The 27,835-nt window shown below is 38.7% G+C and overlaps 1 protein-coding gene across 4 annotated transcripts in view; it reads left to right on the top strand.

Annotated features, from left to right (window-relative positions):
* Positions 1 to 4,082, top strand: part of TMPO (thymopoietin) — a 34,428-nt gene extending 30,346 nt beyond the window's left edge. For all 4 annotated transcript variants that reach the window (XM_041738370.1, XM_041738374.1, XM_041738373.1 and 1 more), the window contains 2 exons: positions 779 to 867; positions 1,865 to 4,082. In XM_041738370.1, the coding sequence (XP_041594304.1) occupies positions 779 to 867; positions 1,865 to 2,150 (375 nt within the window). In that variant the 3' untranslated portion in view covers positions 2,151 to 4,082. The remainder of the gene's footprint in view (positions 1 to 778; positions 868 to 1,864) is intronic.
* The last annotated feature ends 23,753 nt before the right edge of the window (positions 4,083 to 27,835 follow it).

The following is a 27,835-nucleotide window of genomic DNA, read 5'->3' as shown; positions in this document are numbered from 1 at the left end:
ATTGGTGTGCTGCTTCTAATATGTTCTCTTTGTTATTGATGTGGGTTGAAAGCATTACTGGGCTGTTGGGGAGGCTATACTATCTTTTACTAAAAGGTCAAATAATAAGACTTTAATGTGACTTTGTATGATGCTTGAATTAACTCCTGTATAATTAAGCTTTAAAGTACTAACTGCATGATGCATTATAATTTTAATGAATTTTCACCAAAGGTTGTTTTGATCTGAGCATAACGGTAAACAGCAAAAACCATCAGATTATTTTATTTAAAAAATCATTTTATTTTTTTTTTTAAGTTAAAAAGATTGAATTGACTCGGTAGTTAAAAGATATACTAAAATTTGTTAAAGATCCATGTTAATTTGATATCTTCCATATTTCATTATTTATTTTATTAGAAATTTCTTAACAGAAGAAGAAACCGTGTATTTTTAATATTAATGAAAAGCATGGGAAAATCCAGTGGGGGAACCTAATGCTGCCATATTAGCTGTACTGAATTTTAGTTTTGGGGAGTTTTGTGGAGTTTTGTTTTGTTTTTTTAACTTGCTTGAATGTGTGGCAGTCCCCAGGCCCCCATTACCACATTAACATTGAAAAAAATTGAAGGGAGCTTTGGAAGTATATGAATACTTGGGTGGTGATGAATTTAGAAAGGGCAGTGGTAAAAGCTCGGGCAGACTTGAAAGCATTCTGTTCTCTGAAACTTCTTTTTTTTTATTATGTTTTAATTGCACATTTACACTAAAGGTTAACTTGTTGTTTGTTTCTTATTAGGTGGGAGAAAAAACAGAGGAAAGAAGAATAGAAAGGGATATTCTTAAGGAAATGTTTCCCTTTGAAGCATCTACACCAACAGGAATTAGGTATTCAGATACATTAAAACAAGTATTAGTGTATTCTACTAGGGCGTTTTTATATATTTACTTATTTATTCCCACCTTTATTGAGGTGTAATTGACATAAAAAATTGTATATATTTAGGATGTACAGCATGATTATTTAAAATGCATATATAGGAATTTTAATTTTTTAATTTTTAACTAAGTGTGGTTGGCATATAATATGGGAATTTTAGTTTTTAATTCTTCACACAGTTATTGTACCTGTGTTCTCAGAATTAAACTGTTCTTTTGAGAATAGTTTAATTCTAAGTCACCAGTTCATGTTCTTGAAAGTTGAGTCAGTTTCAAAGTTAACTTTAATAAGCTGAAGTAAAATAAATAATTTGCCTTCTTTCTAATTCTTTTCTCTAAACAGAAACATAGAAGGAAATAATTTTTTTCCCTTAAGGTTTCCCTTTACTAATTGAAAAGACTGTTTAGATAACACCTGAATTGTTTCCTGACTGAAAGAAGCACAAATTTATTTTTTTTCCTCTTATCTCCTAAATATCCTGGCTCTGAAAAGAAGACAGGTTTAGTGACTATTAGTGTTCTGAGTCTTATTTTCTAATAGAATGAGCATCCAACATTTTATTTATTCATTTTTTAATTTTATTTATTTATGATAGTCACACAGAGAGAGAGAGGCAGAGACATAGGCAGAGGGAGAAGCAGGCTCCATGCACCGGGAGCCCAACATGGGATTCGATCCCGTGTCTCCAGGATCGTGCCCTGGGCCAAAGGCAGGCGCTAAACCGCTGCGCCACCCAGGGATCCCAGCATCCAACATTTTAAATGAAAAATGTATAGAGATTTTAAATAGGCTGACTGACCTCATTATTTACATGTGACAGTTTTCTATTATTATTTCAAAGAATGTGTTTGAAATTAGGAGTGGTAATAACATTTTATATTTTATATTGAAATCATGACTTTTATCTAAATTTATTTTTTTTCTTCCTGCTTTCACTCCCAACAGTGCTAGTTGCCGCAGACCAATCAAAGGGGCTGCAGGCCGGCCATTAGAACTCAGTGATTTCAGGATGGAAGAATCTTTTTCAACTAAATATATTCCTAAGTATGTTCCCTTGGCAGATGTCAAGTCAGAAAAGACAAAAAAGGGACGCTCCATTCCCATGTGGATAAAAATTTTGCTGTTTGTTGTTGTGGCCATTTTTTTGTTTTTGGTCTATCAAGCTATGGAAACCAACCAAGGAAATCCGTTCAGTAGTTTTCTTTCTAATGACTCTGGTAAATCCATCTGAATGATATCTCTTTGGCACACTCAATTTGGTCTCCTATTTTTTCTAATAACTGTATAAAGAAAATTTGTGTACACTTGTTGACTTGAGAACTAAAAATAATGTGATTTCACCTCAATAAATGTAGATTTCATTGAAAAGCAAACAGGATATATAAATGGACTTCATTTAAATGTTTTGGACTTTGGACGAGTAGGAGATCACTTCGTGCCATATGAATAATCTTTTTTAGCTCTGGAACATTTTTGTAGGCTTTATTTTTTTAATGTGGACATCTTATTTCACTTTTGAGAAAAATGTATATTGTTTTTGTGTATTTGGGAAACAAGAAGGGCAAAATATGATAGTATAATGTGAAGCTACACATTTAAATACTTTGAATTCTTACAGAAAAGATTTTAAGTATTATTCTCTGCTGTATAAAAACTTTAGAGATACGTGAAACATGACATTGGTAAGAAAACAAGTAACTTGGGTTGTACTTTTTGTAACTGCCACAGGTTTGATGTGTTTATGGGGGAACATACAGCAATAATCTCTTCTGTAACTTTTATTAATAGTAATATTATTGTAGTCCTATTGTACTCACTTTTTAAAAGATTTCTAGCATCATGAATGTCCTACTTCAGTAAGACCCATTTAAATGCTGTTGATATTTTAGCAGGGATCTTTAGTGCAACATATACATGTTTTAGAGAATTGTTAGCTAGCTGTATATGTTTTTAAAAACCGTTTAGCTAGCTATAAGGCTGTAATTGGAAACTTGTACTTTTTATTTACAACAAAACATTTATTCTGTTAATCCAGTTTGCTACCAAAATATTTTTTAGATATAAGTGTGTGTCTGTTTAGAAGTTAGAAACTTTAAATACTGGTCTGAAGTTCCATTTGGATTCATTATTACATCGTCTTGTTACCAAAAACAAAATTTGCTATTTTTTTCCCCTATATTTTTCAACAGAATTTGATTTAAAAGTCCAAAAGTGTTTACTTAAAATTACATAGTAAACTTTTCTTAGATACAAAGTAGTTAATACATAAATTTATAATCTCTGAATATGAAGTGGGCATTATGATTTTTATATACTCTTGAAATGGTTAACTTATCTTTGTGGTTGATTTATTTTATTTTTTAGTTAAAACTTACCTCATGTATAACTTGGTTAAGTAAAGTAGTAAGTAATTGAAATTTCAGTAGAATCAAGTAAAACAAAAATTTAAACTTACTCATTTGAATTTCAACTTTCAGTGATTGACCATAAAGCACACTAAAGTATAAGTTATTTTAAATATCATCTGAAATAAAAAGATACTTTTAAAAAAGCAAAAGCTTAATATGTATATGTAGACCAATCACATAATTTTTATTTCATTAGCTGTATTCTGGTGTTTGGCTTTGAATTATTTTGTAGACATTTTTCACTTAACTTTGCAATTGATGAGAAATTTGTAGGTCTGGTCCCATGGAGGAGTGGGGAACTTACTCCTACATCAGAAATGCTTGCCTCTCTGAGTAAAAGTGTTTCTTTGAAATGAGCCACAGAGGGGGCACGTTTTACTCATCTTTTCTGCAGTACAGTAATAGCAGTCTACTTTTCCTTGTTTCTAAACTTTGCTTCCCTTTTTGATTAGAAATTGTGAGAAGCTGCATTTAATGTTTAAAAATATGGGAAGATAAATCGAACTTATATGTATGTAAGATCAATTTTCTAATAGAAAGGTATGGTCCAAAATAGTAAAAGAAGGACCAGGTAAAACATGTAGTTTGTTTTTTTCTTTTTTTTCTTTTAACGTATACTTGGTCTTTTGTCTGTGTCTGTTTTATTCCACTAGAATAAATGTGTCCTTGATGTAAATGCAAAGCATTTCTTCCTGATTAAATTGTAGATGTAGACTTTACAATATAATTCAATAATAAAAAATAATTAACCTCTAGTTTTGTCATTGTAATAAATGCTTTTCATATAGTACAAACTATTAAGATACCTGATAATGTTTCTTATGTGAGTTTTATAGATTGTTGAATTTTAGTTCTCATTTCAGTCTACTCTTTTATATTTTGCTTCTAATCATTTCATAATCAGCTCCTCATTTGTTCACGGATAAGTGGTGGATAGCCATTATTCTCACAATGATAGAGGGAAGCTTTCAAAGGAACCTCTCCCACTCTACAGTAAAGTAATAGAGTACAATATAATATACTTTGTTCAGTCTCCCTTTCCTTTTTCCTCCCCAGTTTTACTGTCTTAGTACTTCTCTCTGATACTCATTGTTGGTCTTGCTTTGAGATTAAGCAAAGATGTTGCCAAGGTATATTAATAATGGAGCTGTGTCCATAAGATGGAAGTGTTTTTCTCTGTCCATCATTCATGCGTCTCCCAAAGGTGAGTTTATTTAAATTTGTGGTTCTTAAAGTAATATATATCCTATAATTAGTTAGAAAGCACATAGCATCAAAGGCTTACCATGCTTATTGCATGCTTACCCTGTGCTAGATATCTACTGTTTTATGTGCCTTGGCATGTATTGACTGACTTAATCCTTGTGATAATCCTGTGAAGAAAGTATTTTCTTTTTTCTTTTTTCTTTTTTTTTAAGATTTTATTTATTTGTGAGAGACACAGAGAGAGAAAGAGAGGCAGAGACACAGGCAGAGGGAGAAGCAGGCTTCCTGCAAGGAGCCCGATGTGGGACTCGATCCCAGATCCTAGGATCATGCCCTGAGCTGAAGGGAGATGCTCAACCGCTGAGCCACCCAGGCGTCCCAAGAACGTATTTTCTTAATGTCTCATTACAAAAAGGAAATTAATGCTCAGAGGGGTTAAGAGACTTGTTGAAGTTTGCACAGCTGGGAAATGATGGGTCTCTTTACATACGATACAGCAGAAAGGACATGAAAGACTAACCCCACATATATACTCTGTACCCATTTTCTTATTCAGCCTTGCTCCTTCTACAGTTTTGGTGCCTCTAAGTTCCAAACTTAAAATGCGCTTCTAGTTTTCATCTTTCTCTGTCGCCATTTAAGTTTCTTTTATATATAAATATTTGACATAATACATTATGTAAATTTAATGTGTGTTACTTTGATATATTTATTTTTTTAAGATTTATTTATTTATTCATGAAAGACACAAACTGAGAGAGAGAGGCAGAGACACAGGCAGAGAGAGAAGCAGGGAGCCCGATGTAGGGACTCGATCCTGGGATCACGACCTGAGCCGAAGGCAGGTGCCCAACCACTGAGCCACCCAGGTGTCCCACTTTGATACATTTATTGTAATATGATTGCTGCTCTAGCAACTTTGCACGTAATTAGGGTATAATATTGTTTATACTAAAGGCCATTCTTTCATAAATAATGGGATCTCTTTTCAAAGTCCATATTTTACTGAAAGCTATTTTTAGTTTGGCATCATAATCATAGTACATTAGAATACATGGATCAGTATTACCTATCCTATCATGAATTATATACTAACTTTTAATTGCATAAATACTATCACTTTTTTCTTAAATTTAAAATGATTAATTTATTTAAATATGTTATTTTTTTAATTGATTTTTTTGTTTGTTTGGATTTTATTTATTCATGAAAGAGAGGCAGAGACATAGGCAGAGGGAGAAGCAGGCTTCATGTAGGAAGCCCAATGCAGTACTCGATCCTAGGACCCCGGCATCAAGCCAAGGCAAAGGCAGACACTCAACCACTGAGCCACCCAGGCATCCCTAAATGTTATTTTCTGTTTTATATTAAATTTACATACCCTATTTTTTTCTAAGTTTCATTTTCTATTTTTTTTTTAATTCCAGTGTAGTAACATACAGTATTCTATTAATTTCAGGTATACAATATAGTGATTCAACAATTCTACACATTACTCGGTGTTCATTAAGCTAAGTGTGCTTTTGTGGCACCTGGGTGGCTCAATGAGTTAAGCATCTGCCTTCTGCTCAGATCGTGCTCCCCAGGGTCCCAGGATCCAGCAGAGTTGGACTCTGCTCAGTGGGGAACCTGCATCTCCCTCCTACCTGCCACTCCCCCTACTTGGTGTGCTCACTCTGTCAAATAAATTAAAATCTTAAAAAACAAAACAAAGGTACTCTCTTCATCCCCTTCATGTATTTCACCCATCCCTCACCCACCTCCCCTCTGGGAACCATCAGTTTGTTCTCTATAGTTGATTCTGTTTTTTGGTTTGTTTTTTCTTTGCTCACTTTTTGGGGTTTTTTTCCCTTAAATTCCACATATGAATGAAGTCCTGTGGATTTGTCTTTTTTCTTTTTTTTTTCTTTTTGTTTTTAATAGGCTCCACACCCAGCATGGAGCCTTAATATTGGTCTCAAACTCCCAACCATGAGATCAAGACCAGAGCCTGAGCTGAGATCAAGAGTCATCTAATTGACTGAGCCACCCACGCACCCCCATGTGGTACTTGTCTTTCATTTACTTACTTCCTTTAGCATTATACTCTAGATCCATCCATATTTTTTGCAAATAGCAAGGTTTAACTCTTTATTATAACAATAATATTGCAGCATTCCTTACAAATTATGGAAGCAATCCAAGTGTCTGTCCATAGATGAACAGATAAAGATGTGGTGTATACATATAACCAATGGAATATTATGCGTAGGGGTGCATATATGCTTTCAAATTAGTGTTTTCTTATTCTTTGGGTAAATACCCAGTAATGGAATTACTGGATCATAGTGTAGTTATATTTTTAATTTTTGGGAGAATCTCTATACTGTTTTGGAAATTTTTTTTTTGTGGTGGTGGTGGTTAGTTGCATAAGTTCTTTATATATTTTGGATACTAACCCTTTATTGGACATATCATTTGTAAATATCTTCACCCATTCAGTAAGTTGTCTTTTAGTTTTGTTGATTATTTTATTTGCTGTGCAGAAGGGTTTTTTTTGTTTTGTTTGTTTTTTTTTTAAATATACTTCCAACAGTTTATTTTTGCTTTTGTTTCTCCTGCCTCAGGAGACATATCTAGGAAAAATGTTGCTATGGCTGATGTCAGAAATTTTTGCCTGTGCTCTCTTCTAGGATATTTATGGTTTGAGGTCTCACATACATTTAGGTCCTAATGCATTTTGAGTTTATTTTGTGTACAGTGTAAGAAAATGGTCCAGTTTTATTATTTTGTATGTAGCTAGCTGCCCAGTTTTCCCAGCAGCATTTGTTGAAAAGACTGTCTTTTTCACATTGCATATTCTTATCTTTTTTTGTTGAGGATTTTCTATTAATGTTTTCCATCTTTATACTGTTTTTTGAAATGCATTGTCTTTGACATCTCACTTCTTTTTCATTCTGTCATTGTGGTAAACATGTTTAAATTCCCTTCTCAGGGGCAGCCTGGGTGGCTCAGCGGATTGGTGCCACCTTTGGTGTGATTCTGGAGACCCGGGATCGAGTCCCATGTCGGGCTCCCTGCATGGAGCCTGCTTCTCCCTCTGCCTGTCTGCCTCTCTCTGTCTCTCTGTGTCTTTCATTAATAAGTAAATAAATAAAAATCTTTTTAAAAAATAAAATAAATTCCCTTCTCAGGAGTGCCTGGGTGCTCAGTTGGATAAATGTCTACCTTCAGCCCAAGTCATGATTCCAGGGTCCTGGGATTGTCTGACATCAGTCTCCCTTTTCAGTAATAATAGAGCCTCAACAGGAAGAGACTATGTGGTCAGCTTGTCACCTTGAATTAGCAGTCACTGAGTGCTTTTCAGAATTTATATACCATCCTCCTACCAAAGACTTGGGAAGGAAGTAGAGGAGACCCTGAATTTTGAGTGCAGGGCAACTCCAGCAGGTTGATTCTATTGTGTTCTGGTATAGAATCATTAGTTTAGCTGACATTTGATGGCATTTATGCCATAATCACAGTATTTTGAAATTGATTGCTTATAAAATTTTACTGTCCACTTGAACAAATATTTATTTGATGCCTCTGTGCCAAGTATAATTTTTGGCAATAGAGGATGCAGTTTTAGGAATATCTTTGAGGCTCCCTGGGTGGCTCAGAGGTTTATTAGCGCCTGCCTTTGGCCCAGGGTGTGGTCCTGGGGTCAATTCCCGCATTGGGCTACCTGGGTGGAGCCTGCTTCTCCCTCTGCCTGTGTCTCTGCCCGCCCCCCCCCCCCTCTGTGTGTATGTGTGTCTCGTGAATAAATAAATAAAATCTTTTTTTATCTATCTATATCTATCTATTTATTTATCTCTGACACACAGAGAGAGAGAGAGAGGCACAGACACAGGTAGAGGGAGAAGCAGGCCCCATGCTTCTATCCGGGACTCCAGGATCACACCCTGGGCCAAAGGCAGGCACTAAACTGCTGAGCCACCCAGGAATCCCAATAAATAAAATCTTAAAAAAAAAAAAATCTTTGAACTTGGGCATTCTTTTAAAGACTTTATTTATTCATGAGAGACCCACAGAGAGAGACCTAGAGGGAGAAGTAGGCTTCCTGCGGGGAGCCTGATGTGGGACTCATCCCCAGACTGGCCGGGATTGTGCCCTGAGCCACCCAGGTGTCCCAAGAAGTGATTTTTTAAAAGAAAAAAATATATATGTTTAATTAACTAATAGCAGTGTAGGTTTACCTGCAGTTTAAATACTGTTGCCAATTTTCTTTACCTTATTGTGGCCAATTAATAATGTTTAACCCTTCTAAGTCAACCAAAAATTTGTCAGAGCTTGTTGGGAATAAATTATTAATATACAATACTAATCAAGCACTAATGTACTAGATCAGTATGGATTTTGTAGTGGAAAATTCAGCATATTTATCTTGTGATAATAACATAATTTGAAGTTGTGAAACAGTATAAAATGTACCTGTTTAATTTGTCTTAGCAACAGAAATTATAGTTTTTTATCACAGCGATGGTTTAATTAAAGGAAATAAGTTCTCTGTTGGTACGTAACCTCAAGATTTAGCAACTTAATTATTGCCGTGTCTCTGGATCATAAATCAGGGAGTGACTTGGCTGTAGGATTATGACTAAGATCTCGTGACTGTAGTTAAACTGTTAGGGCTGCAGTATCATCTAAAAGCTTGACTAGGGCAGAATCTTATTCAAGCTCATAGGATAGTTGTAGGCCTTTGAGGTTCCTTACTCAAGTTCCTCCAACTGCTGGGGAAAGACCTTAGATTATCTGAGTCCCCTCATGACGTGACAGCTAGCTTCTCCCAAAGCAATCCAAGAGGGAAAGTGTACCCGTGATTCTTTTTTTTTTAAAAAAGATTTATTTATTCATGATAGACACATAGAGAGAGAGGTGGAGACACAGGCAGAGGGAGAAGCAGGCTCCATGCAGGGAGCCCGACGTGGGACTCGTTCCCGCGACTCCAGGATCGCGCCCTGGGCCAAAGGCAGGCGCCAAACCGCTGAGCCACCCAGGGATCCCCTGTACCTGTGATTCAAGCTATAGCATTTATATAATCTAATCTTGGAAATGACACATCATCACTGTTGCTGTATATTGTCTTGGTCTTACAGCTAACTGAAAATGCAGAAGGTACTGCCAAGGATTGAGTACCAGGATGGTTTTTTTTTGTTTGTTTGTTTGTTTGTTTGTTTGTTTTTTAAGATTTATTTTTATTTATTTATGAGAGAGAGAGAGAGAGGCAGAGACACAGGCAGAGGGAGAAACGGGCTCCATGCCGGGAGCCTGACGCGGGACTTGATCCCGGGACTCCAGGATCGCGCCCTGGGCCAAAGGCAGGCGTGAAAACCGCTGAGCCACCCAGGGATCCCCCGAGTACCAGGATGTTGTAGCTTGGCTACCACAGCTGTCTTGAACTAATGGGTTCTGTGAATAATTTAGCCATGCTATACCACTTGGAAACAATGTTAAATATTGCTTTGGAATTTGTTTCTTTCCTCGCTTTCATCTGTTCATCATCCCAAGAATTGATTATAGAATTAAATATGAATGAACAGCAATGAGACTGGGGAGATAAGTAGACTTATTTTTCAGAGGTAAATTCAACACACTTGGTTAATAAGATGGTCAGAGAAAGATTTTTTTTTTATATTCTTATTTATTTATTTATTTATTTATTTATTTATTTATTTATTTATTTATTTATTTATTTATTTATGATAGGCACACAGTGAGAGAGAGAGAGAGAGGCAGAGACACAGGCGGAGGGAGAAGCAGGCTCCATGCACCTGGAGCCCGATGTGGGATTCGATCCCGGGTCTCCAGGATCGCGCCCTGGGCCAAAGGCAGGCGCCAAACCGCTGCGCCACCCAGGGATCCCCGGTCAGAGAAAGATTAACTAAAAAATTACCTAGAAATCTTTTACTTGGTTGACCTGGTGGGAGGTGGTGCCAGTCACTGAAAAAATTCTAAAGGAAAACTGTGGGAGAGGATCCCTGGGGTGGCTCAGCGGTTTACACCTGCCTTCGGCCCCAGGGTGTGATCCTGGAGTCCCAGGATTTGACTCCCGCGTCGGGCTCCTTGTGTGGAGCCTGCTTCTCCCTCTGCCTGTGTGTGTGTGTGTGTGTGTGTGTGTGTGTGTGTGTGTGTGTGTATGTGTCTCATGAATAATTTTTTTTTTTTTAAAGGAAGACTATGGGGAAAGGAAGATAGACTTTGGGTTTGAATACATTGAATTTGATTTCCCTATGAGAAATTCTAGCCCCTAATACAATACTTGGCACCTAGTAAGCACCAGATATCATGTGAATAAATTCCAAATGGAGATCATCTGTTGGCAGGCAGGATCTGAAGCTTAAGAGAGAAACTGGGAATAGTCTGGAGTCCTAAGAAATCTATAAATTCAAAGGGATGGAAATACATAATACTGTCCACAAATTTGGAACTGGGAAAGAGCTAAGGGTGAATTGTCTATGTAAGGACTAGATGTAGGCCAGGAGAATGCAGTCACTGAAGAGAGCATTTTAGGAGGAGTGGCCCATAGTTCTGCTGAATAAATGTGGGGAGAGGAATGAATTCTAAGTTTACCATCAGTGAAAATTCGTGAGAATTTCAGTGTTAGGGCAGGGGCAGAAGTGTAGACAGCTCCAAGAATATAGGGCAGTGGTTTGAAAGTTGGCAATATGTTGAGGATTTTGGTTTTTGTCTAAAATGAGGCCATACACCCCCACACAGTTTGAGAAACAGTATTTCCAATCCCCCAGACTCCTCTCCCTTCTTGTGTCTACCCCTCAGCAATTCCTCACCTAGAGTAACCACTGCATGGATTGTTTTTTTCTTTTGTTGCTTTGTAAATAAAGTCCTACATTTTATGTACTCCTTTATGTGGTTTTCACTTAACATTGTGAGATTAGTCCATATAATTGCATGCAATGGTAGATTGTTGTCATTGCTATGCTGTATTTCATTACGTAGATATAGTATAATTTATCCATTTAACTTTTTAAATTTTTATTTACAGAGTGAGAATGCGAGTGAGGGTGCAGGACAGCAAAGGGAGAGAGAGAATCTTAGGCAGGCTCCATGCCTGGTGTGGAGCCCTATGTGGGGCTGAATCTCACGACCCTGAGATGATTACCTGAACTGAAATAAAAAACCTGATGCTTAACTGACCCATTTGACTCTTACCCACTTTTTCCTTTTTTAAAGATTCTATTTATTTATTCATGAGAGATACATAGAGAGGCAGAGACACAGGCAGAGGAAGAAGCAGGCTCCATGCAGGAAGTCCAATGTGGGACTCAATCCCAGAACTCCAGGATCCTGCCCTGAGAGAGCAGGCGCTAAACCACTGAGCCACCCAGGGATCCCGACTCTTACCCTCTTGACTTTTTTTTTTTTTTTTTAAGATTTTATTTATTCATGAGAGACACCGAGAGAGAGAGAGAGAAGCAGAGACATAGGCAGAGGGAGAAGCAGGCTCCATGCAGGGAGCCCAATGTGGGACTTGATCCCGAGACTCTGGGGTCACACCCTGAGCTGAAGGCAAATGGCTCAACCATCCAGGCCTCCCACCCAGTTGACTTTTAATGGGCATTTGGGTTGTTCCAAGGTTTTGGCTATTAACAAAAAATGCTCTGAACCTTTCTTTGTGTCCTTTGGTGGTTATATATGTGTGTATTTCTGTTGGTCGTAGGGTCTGCTAATGTACCAGTGACAACTTTCGTATTGATTTCTGGTTCTTAAATGTTCTGGATACTAGCCCTTTGTCAGTGTACTGGATTCTAATCAGGAGGCAGAAATGATACCAGTTACATGAACAAAAAATTTAGTAAAGAATTTTTTTAAAGATTCTTTTGAGAGAGAGAAAAACCATGAGCCAAAGGCAGACACTTTACTGACTGAGCCACCCAGGGGCCCTAATTTAAAGAATTATTAATTGGGGGTGCCTGGCTGGCTCATTGGGTAGAGTGCGTGACTCTTTTGGGGTTGTGAATTTGAGCCCCACATTGGGGATAGAGACTACTTTTTAAAAAAATTATTAAAGTTACTAACTAGGTAACTGAAAGAGTAACATGAGAATTAGGCTATAATACAGTTATAGCAATTAACACAGAAATAGGAGTCACTTCATAATTTGTTCATGCGGTCCTATCCATGAAAGGATGTTTTTAAAGACATAGGGAATATAGTCGGTGATATTGTGATAGTATTGTATGATGACAGATGGTAGCTACACTTGAGCTAGCCTAGCACACATGTAGACTTGGATTGTATACCTGAAAACTGAAAACTAATGTAACATTGTCAACTACCAAAAAAAAAAAAAAAAAAAAAAAAAATTCCCTAGAAGAAAGTTTCCCAGGGGAATTTGAGATACAGAAAAAAATGTTATCACCCAAGCATCAACAGAACCACATGGTATTGTGTTCAGCACATCACAAAACCTTTTTAACACTTCTGTTAGAGCATTTGTAAATGTTCACAAATACCCAGGTACACAGTGTATTTTTGTTTCTGAACTTCAGTTGGCTGATCCTACACCCCCATTATGCTTTTTCAGTAAATACAAACTAAGTACTGCCAAGTTAAAAAAAAAAAAAAAAAGGCCAGAGAAATAAGATCCCTACATAGAAAAAATCAACCCCTGACTCCTACTATGAACAGAAAATTGATTTGAGGTGGATCATTGACCTAGGTTGAGCTTCTAGGGACGCCTGGGTGGCTCAGTGGTTGAGCATCTGCCTTTGGTTCAGGGCGTGATCCTGGAGTTCCGGGATCAAGTCCCACATCGGGTTCCTGCAGGAGTCTGCTGCTCCCTCTGCCTATGTCTCTGCCTTCTCTCTGTGTCTCTTATGAATAAATAAAATCTTTTTAAAAATAAATAAAAGTAAATTGAGCTTCTAGAAGAAAATGGAAATATCTTTTTCTAAGATTTTATTTATTTGAGAAAATACAAGTGGGAGGAGGGGGAGTCGAAGAGGGAGAAGCAGCAGCAGACTCCTGCTGAGCCTCAGGATCATGACCTGAGCTGAAGGCAGACCCCCAACCACTGAGCCACCCAGGTATTCCCCTGGATGTAGAGATTAAAAAAAAATAAACATTTATTATTTAACAGTTTCCATGAGTCAGAAGTCTGGGTGTAGCATGGCCCAGCTGAGTTCTCTGCTTACAGTCTCAGAACACCAAAATCAAGGATTCAGTAGGAGAGGCTCTAGAGAAGAATCCACATTCACATGCCTTCAACTGGGACAGAATCTAATTTCTTTTTTTTTTTTTTTTTAAGATTTTATTTATTCATGAGAGGCAAGACACAGGCAGAGGGAGAAGCAGGCTCCATGCAGGGAGCCTGACGTGGGACTGGATCCTAGGCCTCCAGGATCACACCCTGGGCTGAAGGCGATGCTAAACCACTGAGCCACCGGGGCTGCCCCCAGAATCCAATTTCTTATACTTGAACCTGGCCCCTCTCTATCTTCAACCCAGCAAAAGCTAATGAGTCCTCACATTTTTAGTTTCTGCCTCGTTCTGCTTTTAAGGTTTCATGTGATGAGAGTAGGCCCATTTGGATAATTGAGGATAATCTCCCTAGTTTAATAAATGCATCTTCAAAGTCCTTTTGTCATAAAGTGTAGCATCCACAAATTAACACCAGGAGGCGAAGGTACTGGGAGCCTGCTTCTCTGCCTCTCTCTGTCTTGAATGAATGAATGAATGAATGAATGAATAAATAAATAAATAAATAAATAAATAAATAATAAAATAATAAAATGAAAATCCTAGAGGAGAACATAGGAATAATACTTCATGATACTGGATTTGGCAGTAATTTCTTGAAAATTAAACCAAAACCATAGGCAACAGAAATATGCAAATGAGATTAAAACGTCTATGCACCAAAGGATACAATCAACCTACAGAATGGAAGGAAATATTTGCAAATCATACATCTAATAAGTTAGTATCTAAAATATATTTTTTTTAAAACTACAACTCAACAGCAACAACAACAAAACCCAAGTAGCCCAATTATGAGCAAAGAACTTTGGATAGTTCTCCAAAAAAGATATACAAACAGCCAGGATGCATGTGAAGAGACACTCAACGTCACTACTCAGTACAGAGATGCAAGTCTAATGAGATAACCGCTCACACACATCAGGATGACCACTATCAAAAAAACGCACTATGGGGATCCCTGGGTGGCGCAGTGGTTTGGTGCCTGCCTTTGGCCCAGGGTGCAATTCTGCAGACCCGGGATCGAATCCCACATCGGGCTCCTGGTGCATGGAGCCTGCTCCTCCCTCTGCCTGTGTCTCTGCCCCCCTCTCTGTGTCTCTCATGAATAAATAAAAATTTAAAGAAAAAACGCACTATGTAAAACAAGTGTTGATGCAGATGCAGAGAAAGGGAGCCCTCCCGCACAATGGCTGGGAAGACAAACTGGTGCAGCCACTGTGGAAGACACTGTTTAGGTTCCTCAAAAATGTAAAAAGAACTATCACATAATCTATCACACTATTGGCTATTTACCCAAAGAATATGAAAACACCAATTTGAAAGGCTATATGCACCCCTATGTATATAGCAACATTATTTACAATAGCCAAGATATGGAAGCAACCCAACTGTCCACTCACTAACAAGTGGATAAGGAAGATGTGTGTACACACAATGGATTATTCCTCAGCCATAAAAGACTGAGATTTTGCCGTTTGCAAGGATATGGATGGCTCTAGAATATAATACTGAGTGAAATAATCAAATGCATAATTTCACTCGTGGAATTCAAGAAACAGACTCTTAACTATAGAGAAGAAACATGGTTACAGGAAGGGATGTGAGCACAGGGATGGGATTACAGAGCACACGTGTCCTGATGAGCACTGAGTAATGTATAGAATCATTGAATCACTATATTGCACACCTGAAACAAATACAGCACTGTATGCTAACTATATTGGGATTAAAATTAAAAACTTGATAAAATTAAACCAGTATGTAATAAGTGTTGGTGAGGATTTGGAGAAGTTGGGATCCATGTATACTGTTGATAGGAATGTGAAATAGTACAGTCACTATGGAACCATGTGGACATTCCTCATAAAATTAGAGTTAACTGAATGATCTAGCCACCTTTGGGAATATACTGAAAAGGATCGAAAACAGGCTCTTGAAAAGAAATGTGCACACCCACGTTCATAACAGCATCATTCACAGCAGCCTTGTGGAAGAAGCAACCCAAATGTCTGACAGATGAATAATAGATAAACAAAATTGTGATGTTCATACAATGGAATACTATTCCACCTTGAAAAGTCCAGGAATCATTTCCCATGTTACATGGATGATGCTTGCACAATGGTGCAAAGTGAAGTAAGCCAGTCACAGAAAGACAAATACTGTGATTCCAGTTATACGAGGTACCTGAAGTAGCCAAGTTCATAGACAAGGGGGAATGGTGGTTGCCAGAGGCTGTTTGGGGGAGCAGGTAAGAGGAATTACTTAATAGGAATAGAGCTTTGCAAGATGAAACAGTTTTGAAGATACATTGCACAACAATTTGAGTATACTTAAATACTGCTAAACTGTATACTTAAAAAATGGCTAAGACAGCAAATACTATGTTCATTTTTTACCACAGTTAAGAATTCTAAAAAAAAAAAAGTCAGCTGTGTCCTAAGTAAAATGAGTGGGGCAAATGTAGAATATGTTACTTTAATATTCTCATTATTTTGTGTGAATTGTGCCATGTTTGTTTTAGTTCCAAATGACAATACTATGTTTTCAAACTTTATCAGATTCTGCGAGTTATTTTTGTTACGGTCCATAAAGCACGGACTCCTAATCCTGAGTCTTTTTTAAACATGTTGCTCCTATGATCTCAACTATGTAATCATCTTAAAAGATGCAGGACAACTGATCCAGAAAATTCAGGGCCCACTCATTATTTAAACGAACAAACAAAAATTTAGCAATAGAGCAATGGAAAGGAAGGCCCTTAAATGATAAAGGTTAACTATCAAAAACCTACGGAAATATATTACACGTAACAGTGAAGAAAATAATAGGACTTTAAAAAATAGTTGCCAAATGGCTATTTCAGGTACTAAACAAGAATGCTTACTCTCATCAGTACTTGCTCATCTACAGGAAGCAGAGTAAGTCCTCATTTTGCCACTGAGAAAACTAAAGTGCAAATGGATTAAGTAATTTTCAGGAGGCCACACAGCTACTCATCAAGACTGAAGTCGTGAAAGCCCAGAGCTGACTATAGGGTTTATGTTTTTACTTGGGATAACAACAAAGGAATGTCAGACCAGGCACAACCAGGTAACCCCAAACATTCAGATTCAATTCCTTCGTGAAGGGAGGACTTGGTTTGATTAATAAAATGAGGGCTGTCATAATCAGATAATGGAGTAAGTCCAATATTTTCCTTCAGTGAAGGAGCCAGAAGGGCTTCAAGGGAGGTTTGTTCAGTTACATTGGCTTGGTGACATAACACTAAGGTGTTTGTTTCTCAGGTATCATTGCTATTACTGGGGACACTTTTCTTAAGACTTTCCAAATCAGCATGACAGGAAAAAGTTATATGGCATTATCCGTAAATAGTCATTTTATGGGTTTGTTTTGTTTTTGTAAATGAGTCATTTTGGAGCTGTTTGGATCTTTTTATCATACTAAATAATGTTTGGTGAGAACTCCAAACAATACCACATTTTACACCGTAATCTAAGGATTAATAAGCAGACCTTTGTTTAGGCTATTTACTTAAGGATTTCAGAAATGGTGACTAGTGGGGCATAGAGTCTACTGTAAAAAGAAATAAAAAGCTATTAGGCTCCAATCATTATCTTCATGTCATTACATTAAAATGAGCATAAAACTAGAGTAATAGAAAGTCTGTAAATAGGAAATAAGCAGCTTTAATTTTGACTTATAATTTCCAATAGAATATAACTTGATTATCAAGTTTGTTTTTTTTAAGATTATATTTATTTATTCATGAGAGATATATATATAGAGAGAGGCAGAGACACAGGCAGAGGGAGAAGCAGGCTCCATGCAGGAAGCCGGATGTGGGACTCAGCCTCCAGGATGACACCCTGGGCCGAGGGCAGGGGCTAACCACTGAGCCACCCAGGGATCCCCCGATTATCAAGGTTTTTAAATCAACTTAGGTTAATTTATTCTCCACTGATGACACAATTCTTTTATTACAGCAGGAACCATTTATAGCACTGATGTGTATATAGTAAATCTTACATCAATACAAAAGTTTCCAGTTCTATGTATCTATCCATTAATCTATCCATCCATCTATCCATTCATCCATCCGTCTATCCATCTATCTGTCCATCCATCAATCTATCTGTCCACCTATACTTCCATAATATTCCATGTTTGGCTGTACCATAACTTATTTACCCTATTGGTAGACTTTACAGCATTGTTTCCAATCTGTTGTAGTTTTAAGTTACAATTAATAATAATAATTAATAATCTTGTACACACATTGTTTTGCACATGGGTTGTGTGAGGTATGTTCCTAGAAGTGAGATGACTGAGCCAAAGGGTACCCACATTTGTGATTTCTGATAAATGGACATTGTCAGGACAATATGTCTTGATAGCTAAGGTATTCTCCCTCTCTCTCTCTGCACCCCCTTTTAGGAGTGTGTCCATGAGATAAGCAAAAATAGAATTTACCCTTGAACAACACAAGTTTGAAATGTACATGTCTACTTGCAGGATTTTTTTTTTATATAAATAGAGTACTGTAAATATACTTTCTCTTTTCTCTTCCTTACAATTTACTTTCATTTCTTTTCCTTTTTTTTTTTTTTTTTGAGAGCAATAGTGTGAGCAGTGGGGAAGGGGAGGCATAGAGAGAGGGAGAGAGACTCTTAAGCAGGCTTCTTGCCCAGCACAGAGCCCAATGTGGGGTTCAATCTCATGACCTTGAGATCATGGCCTCAGCCGAAATCAAGAGTTGGACATTTAACCAACTGAGCCATCCAGACGCCCCACCTTAAAATTTTAACATTTTCTTTTCTCTAGCTTATTTTATTGTAAGAATATAGTACATAATACATATATGAAATATGTGATAAAAGACCCTTTGTTATTGGTAAGGCTTCTGGATCAACAGTTGGCTATTAGTAGTTAAGTTTTTGGAGAATTGAATGTTATGCTCATATTTTCAATTATGGAGGGAGGAGGTCAACATTCCCAACCCCAACCTTGTCCAAGAGTCAACTGTATACTTAACCATGTGCCAGGCAAAGTCATTTAATCTTAAGTGAGACTGGAGCCAGCTGTATATTTTTAGTTGCATGTATTTTATATTCCAGTTCTTCCCTTTATTATTATTTGTCCCTCCTTTTAGCTGTCAATTGACTTGTATAAAACAACTTCTTTGTTGTCCCCTCCCAATTTTCATCTCTAATCTTTCAGTGGCTTAAAAAGAAAATCTCCCAAGTTTATTAGGTTTCTGTCAAGAAAAGATCAAACTATAGTCACTAACTTTGTGATTTGTTTCTCAGATAAGAGATCAGAATACTCTGTTTCAAATTTGTAACCTGAGTTATTCAGATTCTTTGTATTTCCTTCACAGTAAGACAGCTCTATATTTTAATATTTTTTTCCTAATTAACCATTTGAATCTTATTTTAAAAGATTTCTTCTTTTAAAGATTGTATTTATTTATTTGAGCGAGAGAGAGCACAACAGAGCACAAGGAGGGGAAGGGGCGGAGGGAGAAACAGACTCCCTGATGAGCAGGGAGCCTCACTCGGGGCTCCATCCCAGGGCCCTAGCATCATGACCTGAGCCAAAGGCAGACACTTAACCGACTGAGCCACCCGGGTGCCCCTAACCATATAAATCTTGATGTAACTAACAAACATTGAACACGAGGAATTGAGTTTAAAGATACATTAAATTGAGGGGTGCCTGGGTGGCTCAGTTGGTTAGCCGTTCCACTCTTGATGTCAGCTCAAGTCATGATCTCAGGGTCATGTGACCAAGCCCTGCACTGGGCTCTGCACTGGACCTTGAGCCTGCTTAGGATTCTCTCTCTGTTGCTCCAATTCCCTCTCCCTCCCTAAACAAACAGACAAACAAAAAAAGATGAAAAGGGGAGTACCTGGGTGGCTCAGGGGTTGAGCATCTGCCTTCAGCTCAGGTTGGGATCCTGGGATGAGTCCTGCCTCAGGCTCCCCTGAGGGAGCCTGCTTCTCCCTTGCTTGTGTCTCTGCCTCTCTGTGTGTCTCTGATGAATAAATAAATAAAATATTTTTTAAAAATGAAAAAAAATACACCAAATTTGGGTGCCTGGATGGCTCAGTCATAGAGCATGTGACTCTTGATCCCCAGGTCGTGAGCTCTAGCCCCACACTGGGTTAGATTACTTAAATAAACACACACACACACATATATATATATATACACACACATATATATATATATATTCCATCAAGTATACATTCAAATGTGCTGTCTAGAGCATAGTACTTCAGAGTCTAAGTATGTCAGCATAGTCGACTGCTTTTAAAAACAGAGCTTCGGGCAGCCCAGATGGCTCAGCGGCTTGGTGCCGCCTTCAGCCCAGGGCGTGATCCTGGAGACCCAGAATCTAGTCCCACATCAGGCTCCCTGCATGGAGCCTGCTTCTCCCTCTCCCTATGTCTCTGCCTCTCTCTTTGCATCTCTCTGTGTCTGTCATGGATAAATAAATAAAATCTTAAAAAAAAAATAAACAGAGCTTCTATAATTGCATTGCTGGTTATTAAGAGATTGTCTTTTGGCTCCAAATCCACTTCTCTGTACTCTATGGTACTAGGGCTGAGACAAGCAAAAAACTCCTTTAGGTTTCACCGATAGGGAGGGAGTGCCAGAACACAGTGGAATCCTTTGCATCTTCACTCCTTCGCTCTGACAGCAACAGTTATTTCCTAGCATTTCCAGAACCAGCCTTGTTGAGTTCCCTCAGACAGCCAGCAGAAGCCACACAGTGGCTTCTCAGAGGTTTGGCTCTGAGGCCCAGAAGGCCCCTCCTCCTAGGAGCTGAGTTCTAATAATGCCACCCCCTTCCCTGTGCTCCCCCCCCCCCCCCAGCACTAGGGGTAGTAGTTGCTTTCCCTAGTTATTCTGTGTGACTTCAGTGTTCCTTCTGTGCCCCTTCAGTTCTCCAGCACCTGTTCACCCAACAAGTGAATAGGTGCTGTTAAAGAACTAGTGTTTCTTTTTTCTTTTTTCCTGATAGAATGACTGTAATTTCAGTTTAGCCAGGAAGACAATCAAAATATTTAACCATTCATTTTGTTTGTTTGTTTGTTTGTTTTAAAGATTTATTTATTTATTTATGATAGAAAGAGAGGCAGAGACACACACAGGAGGAGGGAGAAGCAGGCTCCACGCCGGGAGTCCGATGTGGGACTCGAACCCGGAACTCCAGGATCACGCCCTGGGCTAAAGGCAGGCGCTAAACTTCTGAGCCACCCAGGGATCCCCTCAACTATTAATTTTGAATGAACACCTCAGTCTTTTTTTTTAGAAAGAGTGAGCACATATGGCAGGGGGAGGGAGTAGTAGGGCCAGAAGGAGAGAAAGAATCCCAAGCAGGCTCCTCTCGCAGCATGGAGTCCAATGACGGGCTTGACCTCAAGAGCCTGAGATCATGATCAGAGCCAAAATCAAGAGTCGGACATTCAACTAACTGAGCTCCCCAGGTGCCTTGACACCTCAGAATGTCCATACTGCTTCACTCTTGGTAAAAGGAAGGACATTTACTGAAATCACTCCTAGCTACCTAGAAAATCCTAAAAGTAGGACAGTCTTGAAAAAGGGACAGTGAAAATTTTTTGTAGATTAAACTGCTGGCTTCTAAAAAATTATAGTATAATATAAAAACATCAAGGTAGGGGCACCTGAGTGGCTCAGTCAGTTAAGTGTCTGCCTTTAGCTCAGGTCATGATCCTGGAGTCCTGGAATCGAGCCCCACATTCAGCTCCTTGTTCAGCAGGGAGCCTGTTTCTCCGTCTCCCTGCTCGTGCTCTCTCACTATCTCTGTCTCTCTCAAATAAATAAAATCATAAAAATTTATGTATCAAGGTAAATGGTAGGACACATAGTCTATTTTAAAATATGAATCTGTAGGGCAGCCCCGGTGGCTCAGCGGTTTAGCGCCGCGTTCAGTCCAGGGTGTGGTCCTGGAGGCCTGGGATCAAGTCTCACCTTGGGCTCCCTGCAGGGGGCCTGCTTCTCCCTCTGCCTGTGTGTGTCTCATGAATGAATAAATAAAATCTTTAACAAAAAAAATGAATCTGTAGCATGACATTTGTTATGGCCACAATAAATGAATGCAAAGAATGTAACTACTCCATAGTGATCCTTGAACTTAAAATTGAAACCATATTTCTAACAGGTTTCTCAAGACAGCCTTGGCAACATATAAACTGTTCAGGAGATATTTATGGAACACTTTTAATTTTAAAATTTTTTAATTTTTATTCTTTTTTAAGATTTTACCTATTTATTTTGAGAGAGAGAGAGAACACAAGCAGGGAGAGTTACAGAGGGTGAAGGAGAAGCAGGCTCCTCACGGAGCACCGTGCCCCATGTGGGGATCTTTCCCAGGACCCTGGGATCATGACCTGAGCCGAACGAAATGCTTAACCGACTGAGTCCCAGGTGCCCCTGGAACACTTTTTATATGCTCAGCTGGCATTCTAGGTGCTAAGAATCCACTGATGAGCCAAAGAGACCCTCATATGAGCTTATTATAGTAAAGGAGGTAAATGCTTTCTCAGCCTTAGCAAATGGGACTAATTCAGCTCTTGCAGTTCAGAATGCCCAAAATAAGTAGGATTCAATTCCAGGACCAGAATATGAAAAGAACAAGTGAGCCAGGAATATCTTGCTTCAGAAAGTAAGGATGTGGGGCAGCCTGGGTGGCTCAGCGGCCTAGCGCCACCTTCAGCCCAGGGTGGGATCCTGACTGGATCGAATCCCACGTCGGGCTCCCTGCATGGAGCCTGCTTCTCCCTCTGCCTGTGTCTCTGCCTCTTTCTCTCTGTGTGTCTCTCATGAATAAATAAATATTTTTTTTAAAAATGCCTCCCAAGGGAGGCATGGAGAAGCACATATCACTTACCTAGTCCTCTTTCCCTCAATGCACAGCTTCAGTCTAATCATGAGGAAACATTGGACAAACCCAGACTATGGGACATTTTACAAAATAGCTGGCTTGTAACTCTGCAAAAATGTCAATGGCATGAAGACTGAGAAAGATGAAAGCTTATAGAGCAAAGGGAACCAGAGAGACATGACCACTACACACATGTCATCCTGGAATAGAGAAAAGCCTGAGAAAAGGTATTGCTATAAAGGTAGGATCAGGATCACTGGTAAATTTTGAATGTGGATCATAAATTCAATGATCAATGTTAAATTTCCTGATTTTGATCATTGAACTGTGCTCATGGAAGGTAGTACCTTTGTTCTTAAGAAATACATTCTAGGGACACCTGGGTGGCTCAGCAATTGAGCACCTGCCTTTGGCCCAGGGCATGATCCTGGAGTCCTGGGATCGAGTCCCGCATCGGGCTCCCTGCATGGATTCATGGAGCCTGCCTCTCTCTCTCTCTCTCTCTCTCTCATAAATAAATAAAATCTTAAAAAAAAAAGAAATACATTCTAAGGTATTTAGGGGTAAAAGTAAGTCTGCAACTTACTCTCAAATGGTTCAAATGATAGATGAATGGATGGACAGATGCAGCAATAGATGGGTGGATAGATTAAAAAGAAACAAAGTGGTTGCAGCAAAATGTTTAAAAAAACTGGTAAATCTGGTTGAGTATGTATGACAATTCTTTATTCTTACATTTTTTAAGTTTGAAATTATTTCAAATTTTTAAAAAATGATTATAATTAAAGGAGGAAGTGCAGGGCTCTACCTTATACTGCAGTTTTTAAATGAACACTTCCCAATAAACCCAAGGGCCAAGAAGAAATATATTGGCCTTTAGGCTACAATTAGCCCTTCTAGGAATGTGATCCTACTAATTACTAACTCTTGCTAGAAAAAAAATGGCTTTAAATAAACTAATCCAACATCTCATCATTTTTTATAGGTGATTGCTGCATTTTATCAGGGTTTATCTAAGGGCTATACGTAATAGTTTTACTCATTGTTTCCTGGTCAGCCTCCAAGAATGTTCATCAGGAAGCTATGCTGTCATCTAAACATAAACAATCTATTCAAAAATATCTACAGTGGGTAAATGTGCACTTCTCTGGTCCCTCAATATCCATATGCTCCTCTCCTTTCCTCAGTCCTATGCACCTGAAGGGTGTCATGAGACCCCCTCAAGAAGCATGAGCAGAAGGGATGTGTCGCCTTAACTCTGAGGGAGGTGAATGTGGGTGTGCCCTTTCTTGTTCTATCTCTTCCCCTTTGGCCAGACCTAGAGTGATCATGTGTTGAGATGGTAGGCCGTAAGGTGAAATCAGCTTTGATCCCTGAGTCACCCCTGGGAGGAGAACTCTCTGGAAGACCATCTGATCGGCACTAGACTTTATAGGATCAAGAGGTGGACTTTGATTGTGTTGTACTGATAAGACGTGGGGTTAATCTGCTAAATTGAAATAGCCAGAGGTGCTTTTGATTCCTCTTTCTCTTCTCCTTCCCTTCTCTTTTCTGTAAAAAATATTGATTGGTTTCTCTTCTCTGATTTATTGGGGTTTTTTTTTTTCATCACTTCAGGTAGCCAGGGCTAGTAGGTTCTGTAAGGTTGATGCCAAGGAGGCAGCTGGCAGGACTGGGAAGTTGTTTCACACAGGGGGAATGAACACGTAAGGAGCAATATGTTGAAGATAATGAAAGCCAATTTTATCTCTCAGAGAAAGGAGTCACAAATGTGGAAAGGAAAAAAGGATAGAATGAATCCTGTGATATTCTGATTTGGAATTGGAGGTATTAGTGGAACTCATGTTTTTTTTTTTTGTTTTAAGATTTTATTTATTTCTTCATGAGAGACACAGGCAGAGGGAGAGATAGAGAAGGGCAGAGACACAGGCAGAGGGAGAAGCAGGCTCTAAGCAGGGACCCTGATGTGGGACTTGATCCCAGGATCCCAGGATCATGCCCTGAGCCAAAGGCAGACGCTCAACCGCTGAGCCACCCAGGGATCCCAGAACTCATGGTTTTAAAAGAAGAGATGGATGGATGGATGGATGGATGGATGGATGGATGGATGGATGATGGATGGATGGATGGATAGATAGATGGATAGATAGATGATAGATAGTGTATGTGTGTATATGTATATATGCTGAGAGAGCCTAGAAGCAGTAATAAATACCCTAGAGCAATAAGCACATTTTGCTCTCAGAGCAAATGCTCTTCTCCCCTAAAGAGAACCAGAGCTCTTGGGAGAAATGGCTGATTCCAGAGCTAGGGGAGAACAAGTAGATAAGTCTGGGGGGAGGCTGGATGGGAGGATGGGTGAAATAGGTGATGGGGATTAAGGTATGTCCTAATTGTGATGAGCACCAAGTGTTGTGTGGAAATGTTGAGTCATCTATTGTACACCTCAAACTAGTGGAATTTAAATTTTAACCTACTGGAATTTAAATAAAAACTTAAAAATAAAAGTAATAAATAAGTAAATAAGTCTGGAACATCTGCTGTACCAGAATGTAATAAAGTGCTCAAAAACTGATGGGGACTTATCAGAAGAACACAAGATCCATTCAAAGAGGTTTCTACTGGCCAAATCTGTGTTAATATAAGCAACAAAAGAAAGAATGTTCGTATTAGATAATAACTCATCAATAAAATAGAAATCCATTAGTTGATACTGATATAAATAAATGCAGAATGAACTAAACGAATGAAGAGAAAGTAAAGCACTTCCTTACTGTAGGATAATAAATGTAGGTCTGATAGAGTTAGAAAAACTACCGTTTGGCAATTATCCCAATAATAATCAATTCAGGCAACAATCAGTGATAAATGCGAATTACTTACTAGTTACAGATAAAAATAGTATCTTTACAATGAAAAAACTAGGCAAACACTACCTTGATCAGGTGAATCAAAATTTACCTCACCAGGAGCACCTGGCTGGCTTCGTTGGTAGAGCATGCAACTCTTAATCTCAGGGTTGTGAGTTCAAGCCTCATGTTGGGTTTAGAGATTACTTAAATAATCAAATCTTTTCTTTAAAAAAAGTGCAGCGGTTTAGCCCCTGCCTTTGGCCCAGGGCGTGATCCTGGAGACCCAGGATTGAATCCCACGTCAGGCTCCTGGTGCATGGAGCCTGCTTCTCTCTCTGCCTATGTCTCTGCCTCTCTCTCTTTCTCTCTGTGACTATCATAAATAAATAAAAATTTAAAAAAAATTAAAAAAATAAAAAAAGATTTATTTATTTATTTATTTTAGAGAGACAGAAGGAGAGAATGGGGGGAGGGGCAGGGGGAGAAGAGAGAGCCTCTCCAGCAGATGCCCTGCTGAGCACAGACCCTGAGGCAAGGCTCCATCCTACAACCCCAAGACCATGACCTTAGCTTTCTTAACTGAGCTATCCACATGCCCAAGAATAAAATATTTTTAGAAATTCACCTCACCAGTAACAGAACAAATCAACATTATGAGCCTTCTGGTATGATACACTGGAAAAAACAAAGGGTCTCCTCTATGGTAGTCCTGCCCTAAATGCATACTGTACATCTAATTATGAGAAAACACCTGAGAAGTCCAAATTGCCCATCTTGTACTCCGAAGTGTCTTGTACTCTTCGAAAATTCCTGGTCCTGAATGACAAAGATAGGTATAAAGCCTGTTCCACATGGAAGAAATTTAAAGAGACCTGAGAATTATATGGAACACCCTCTTGGACCAGATACTGGACTAGAAGGGAAAATATTTTTTTGTTTGTTTTGATTTTTTTTTATAAACTATAAATGGTATTATTGGGAAATTTGGATATAGGACCTATGGATTGGACGGTAGTATCCTAGCAATGTTCCTATCCTGATTTTGACGGCTTTGCTTTGTCTTTTAGGAAATACATACTGAAGTATTTAGGAGTAATGAGGCATCACGTATTTAACTCTCAGTTGGGTTCAGGAAAAATATGTCTTTGCATGTGCATACAGGGATTACATGTATATTTATTTACGTATGTATTCATAATCTATATAGCTATACATTTAAGCATATTATATATGTGCATTCATAAAATGTTGACAACTGGGGAAACTGAGTGAAGAGCATATGGTCCTGGAATCCAGTCCCCATCAGGCTCTCTGTTCCGTGGGCAGCCTGCTTCTCCCTCCCTCTACTCCTGCTCTCTGTCAAATAAACAAAAACCTTTAAAAAAAAAAGTTATTAATGTTTAAGACTGCAGCTTGTTGGCATAACTCAGAAGATTTGTTCACAGTATGAAAATTATGAAAGCAGTGGTATGTCAAGACAATTCAGGTGGGGTGCAATTTGTTTGGAAGACAGCAGTGGGGGTGCCTGGGTGGCTCAGCGGGTTCCACGGGGAGTCTGCTTCTCCCTCTTTCCCTGCCCCATCCCCTTGCCCTCCTCTCCCCTGCTTGGGCTCCCTCGCTCCCTCTCACTCAAATAAAAGTCTTAAAAAAAAAAAAAAAGCAGCGGTATTGGAATGAATACTATTGTTCAGGTACCAGAACACAGGACAAGGAATCCTGGGCTCCACGAACATACAGAGAATGGAGAGCAATTTAGTTCTAAAAGTAATCCCACTTGAGGGCACCTGGCTGGCTCAGTCAGAACAACAAGCAACTCTTGATCTCACGGTTGTTAGTTTGAGCCAAACATTGGCTGCAGAGGTGACTAAAAAAAAATAAGTTAAAAAAATTTTTTGAAGAGCAATTACATTTCCATTGACACAGATTTTAGGTGTTTTATCATATTTTTTTTAAGATACAAAATTGGTCCTAAGCTTTGGCCATACCACGTAAGTAATGAAGTAAATGATATTATTTATGTATTTGTTTGCTTTTAAGATTTTTATTTATTTGAGAGAGAGAGCAAGCATGTGAGGAGGGGGAGCAGAAGGGAGAGAGAGGGACAAGCAGATTCTGCCCTGAGCCCAGAGCCCCACGTGGGGCTCAGTCTCAGGACTCTGAGATCCTGACTTGAGCCTAAACCAAGAGCTGGCTGCTTAACCAACTGAGCCACCCAGGCACCCTATTTATTTATTTTTAATAATACTGATTATTTAATTCAGGCATCTGGTCTGATCATTCAAACACCCAA

Source organism: Vulpes lagopus, chromosome 23, assembly GCF_018345385.1.
Source record: "Vulpes lagopus strain Blue_001 chromosome 23, ASM1834538v1, whole genome shotgun sequence".
In the NCBI taxonomy this organism is placed as follows: Eukaryota; Metazoa; Chordata; class Mammalia; order Carnivora; family Canidae; genus Vulpes; species Vulpes lagopus.
The sequence above is the reverse complement of the archived record's forward strand: the minus strand, read 5'-3'. Positions and strand labels throughout refer to the sequence as shown.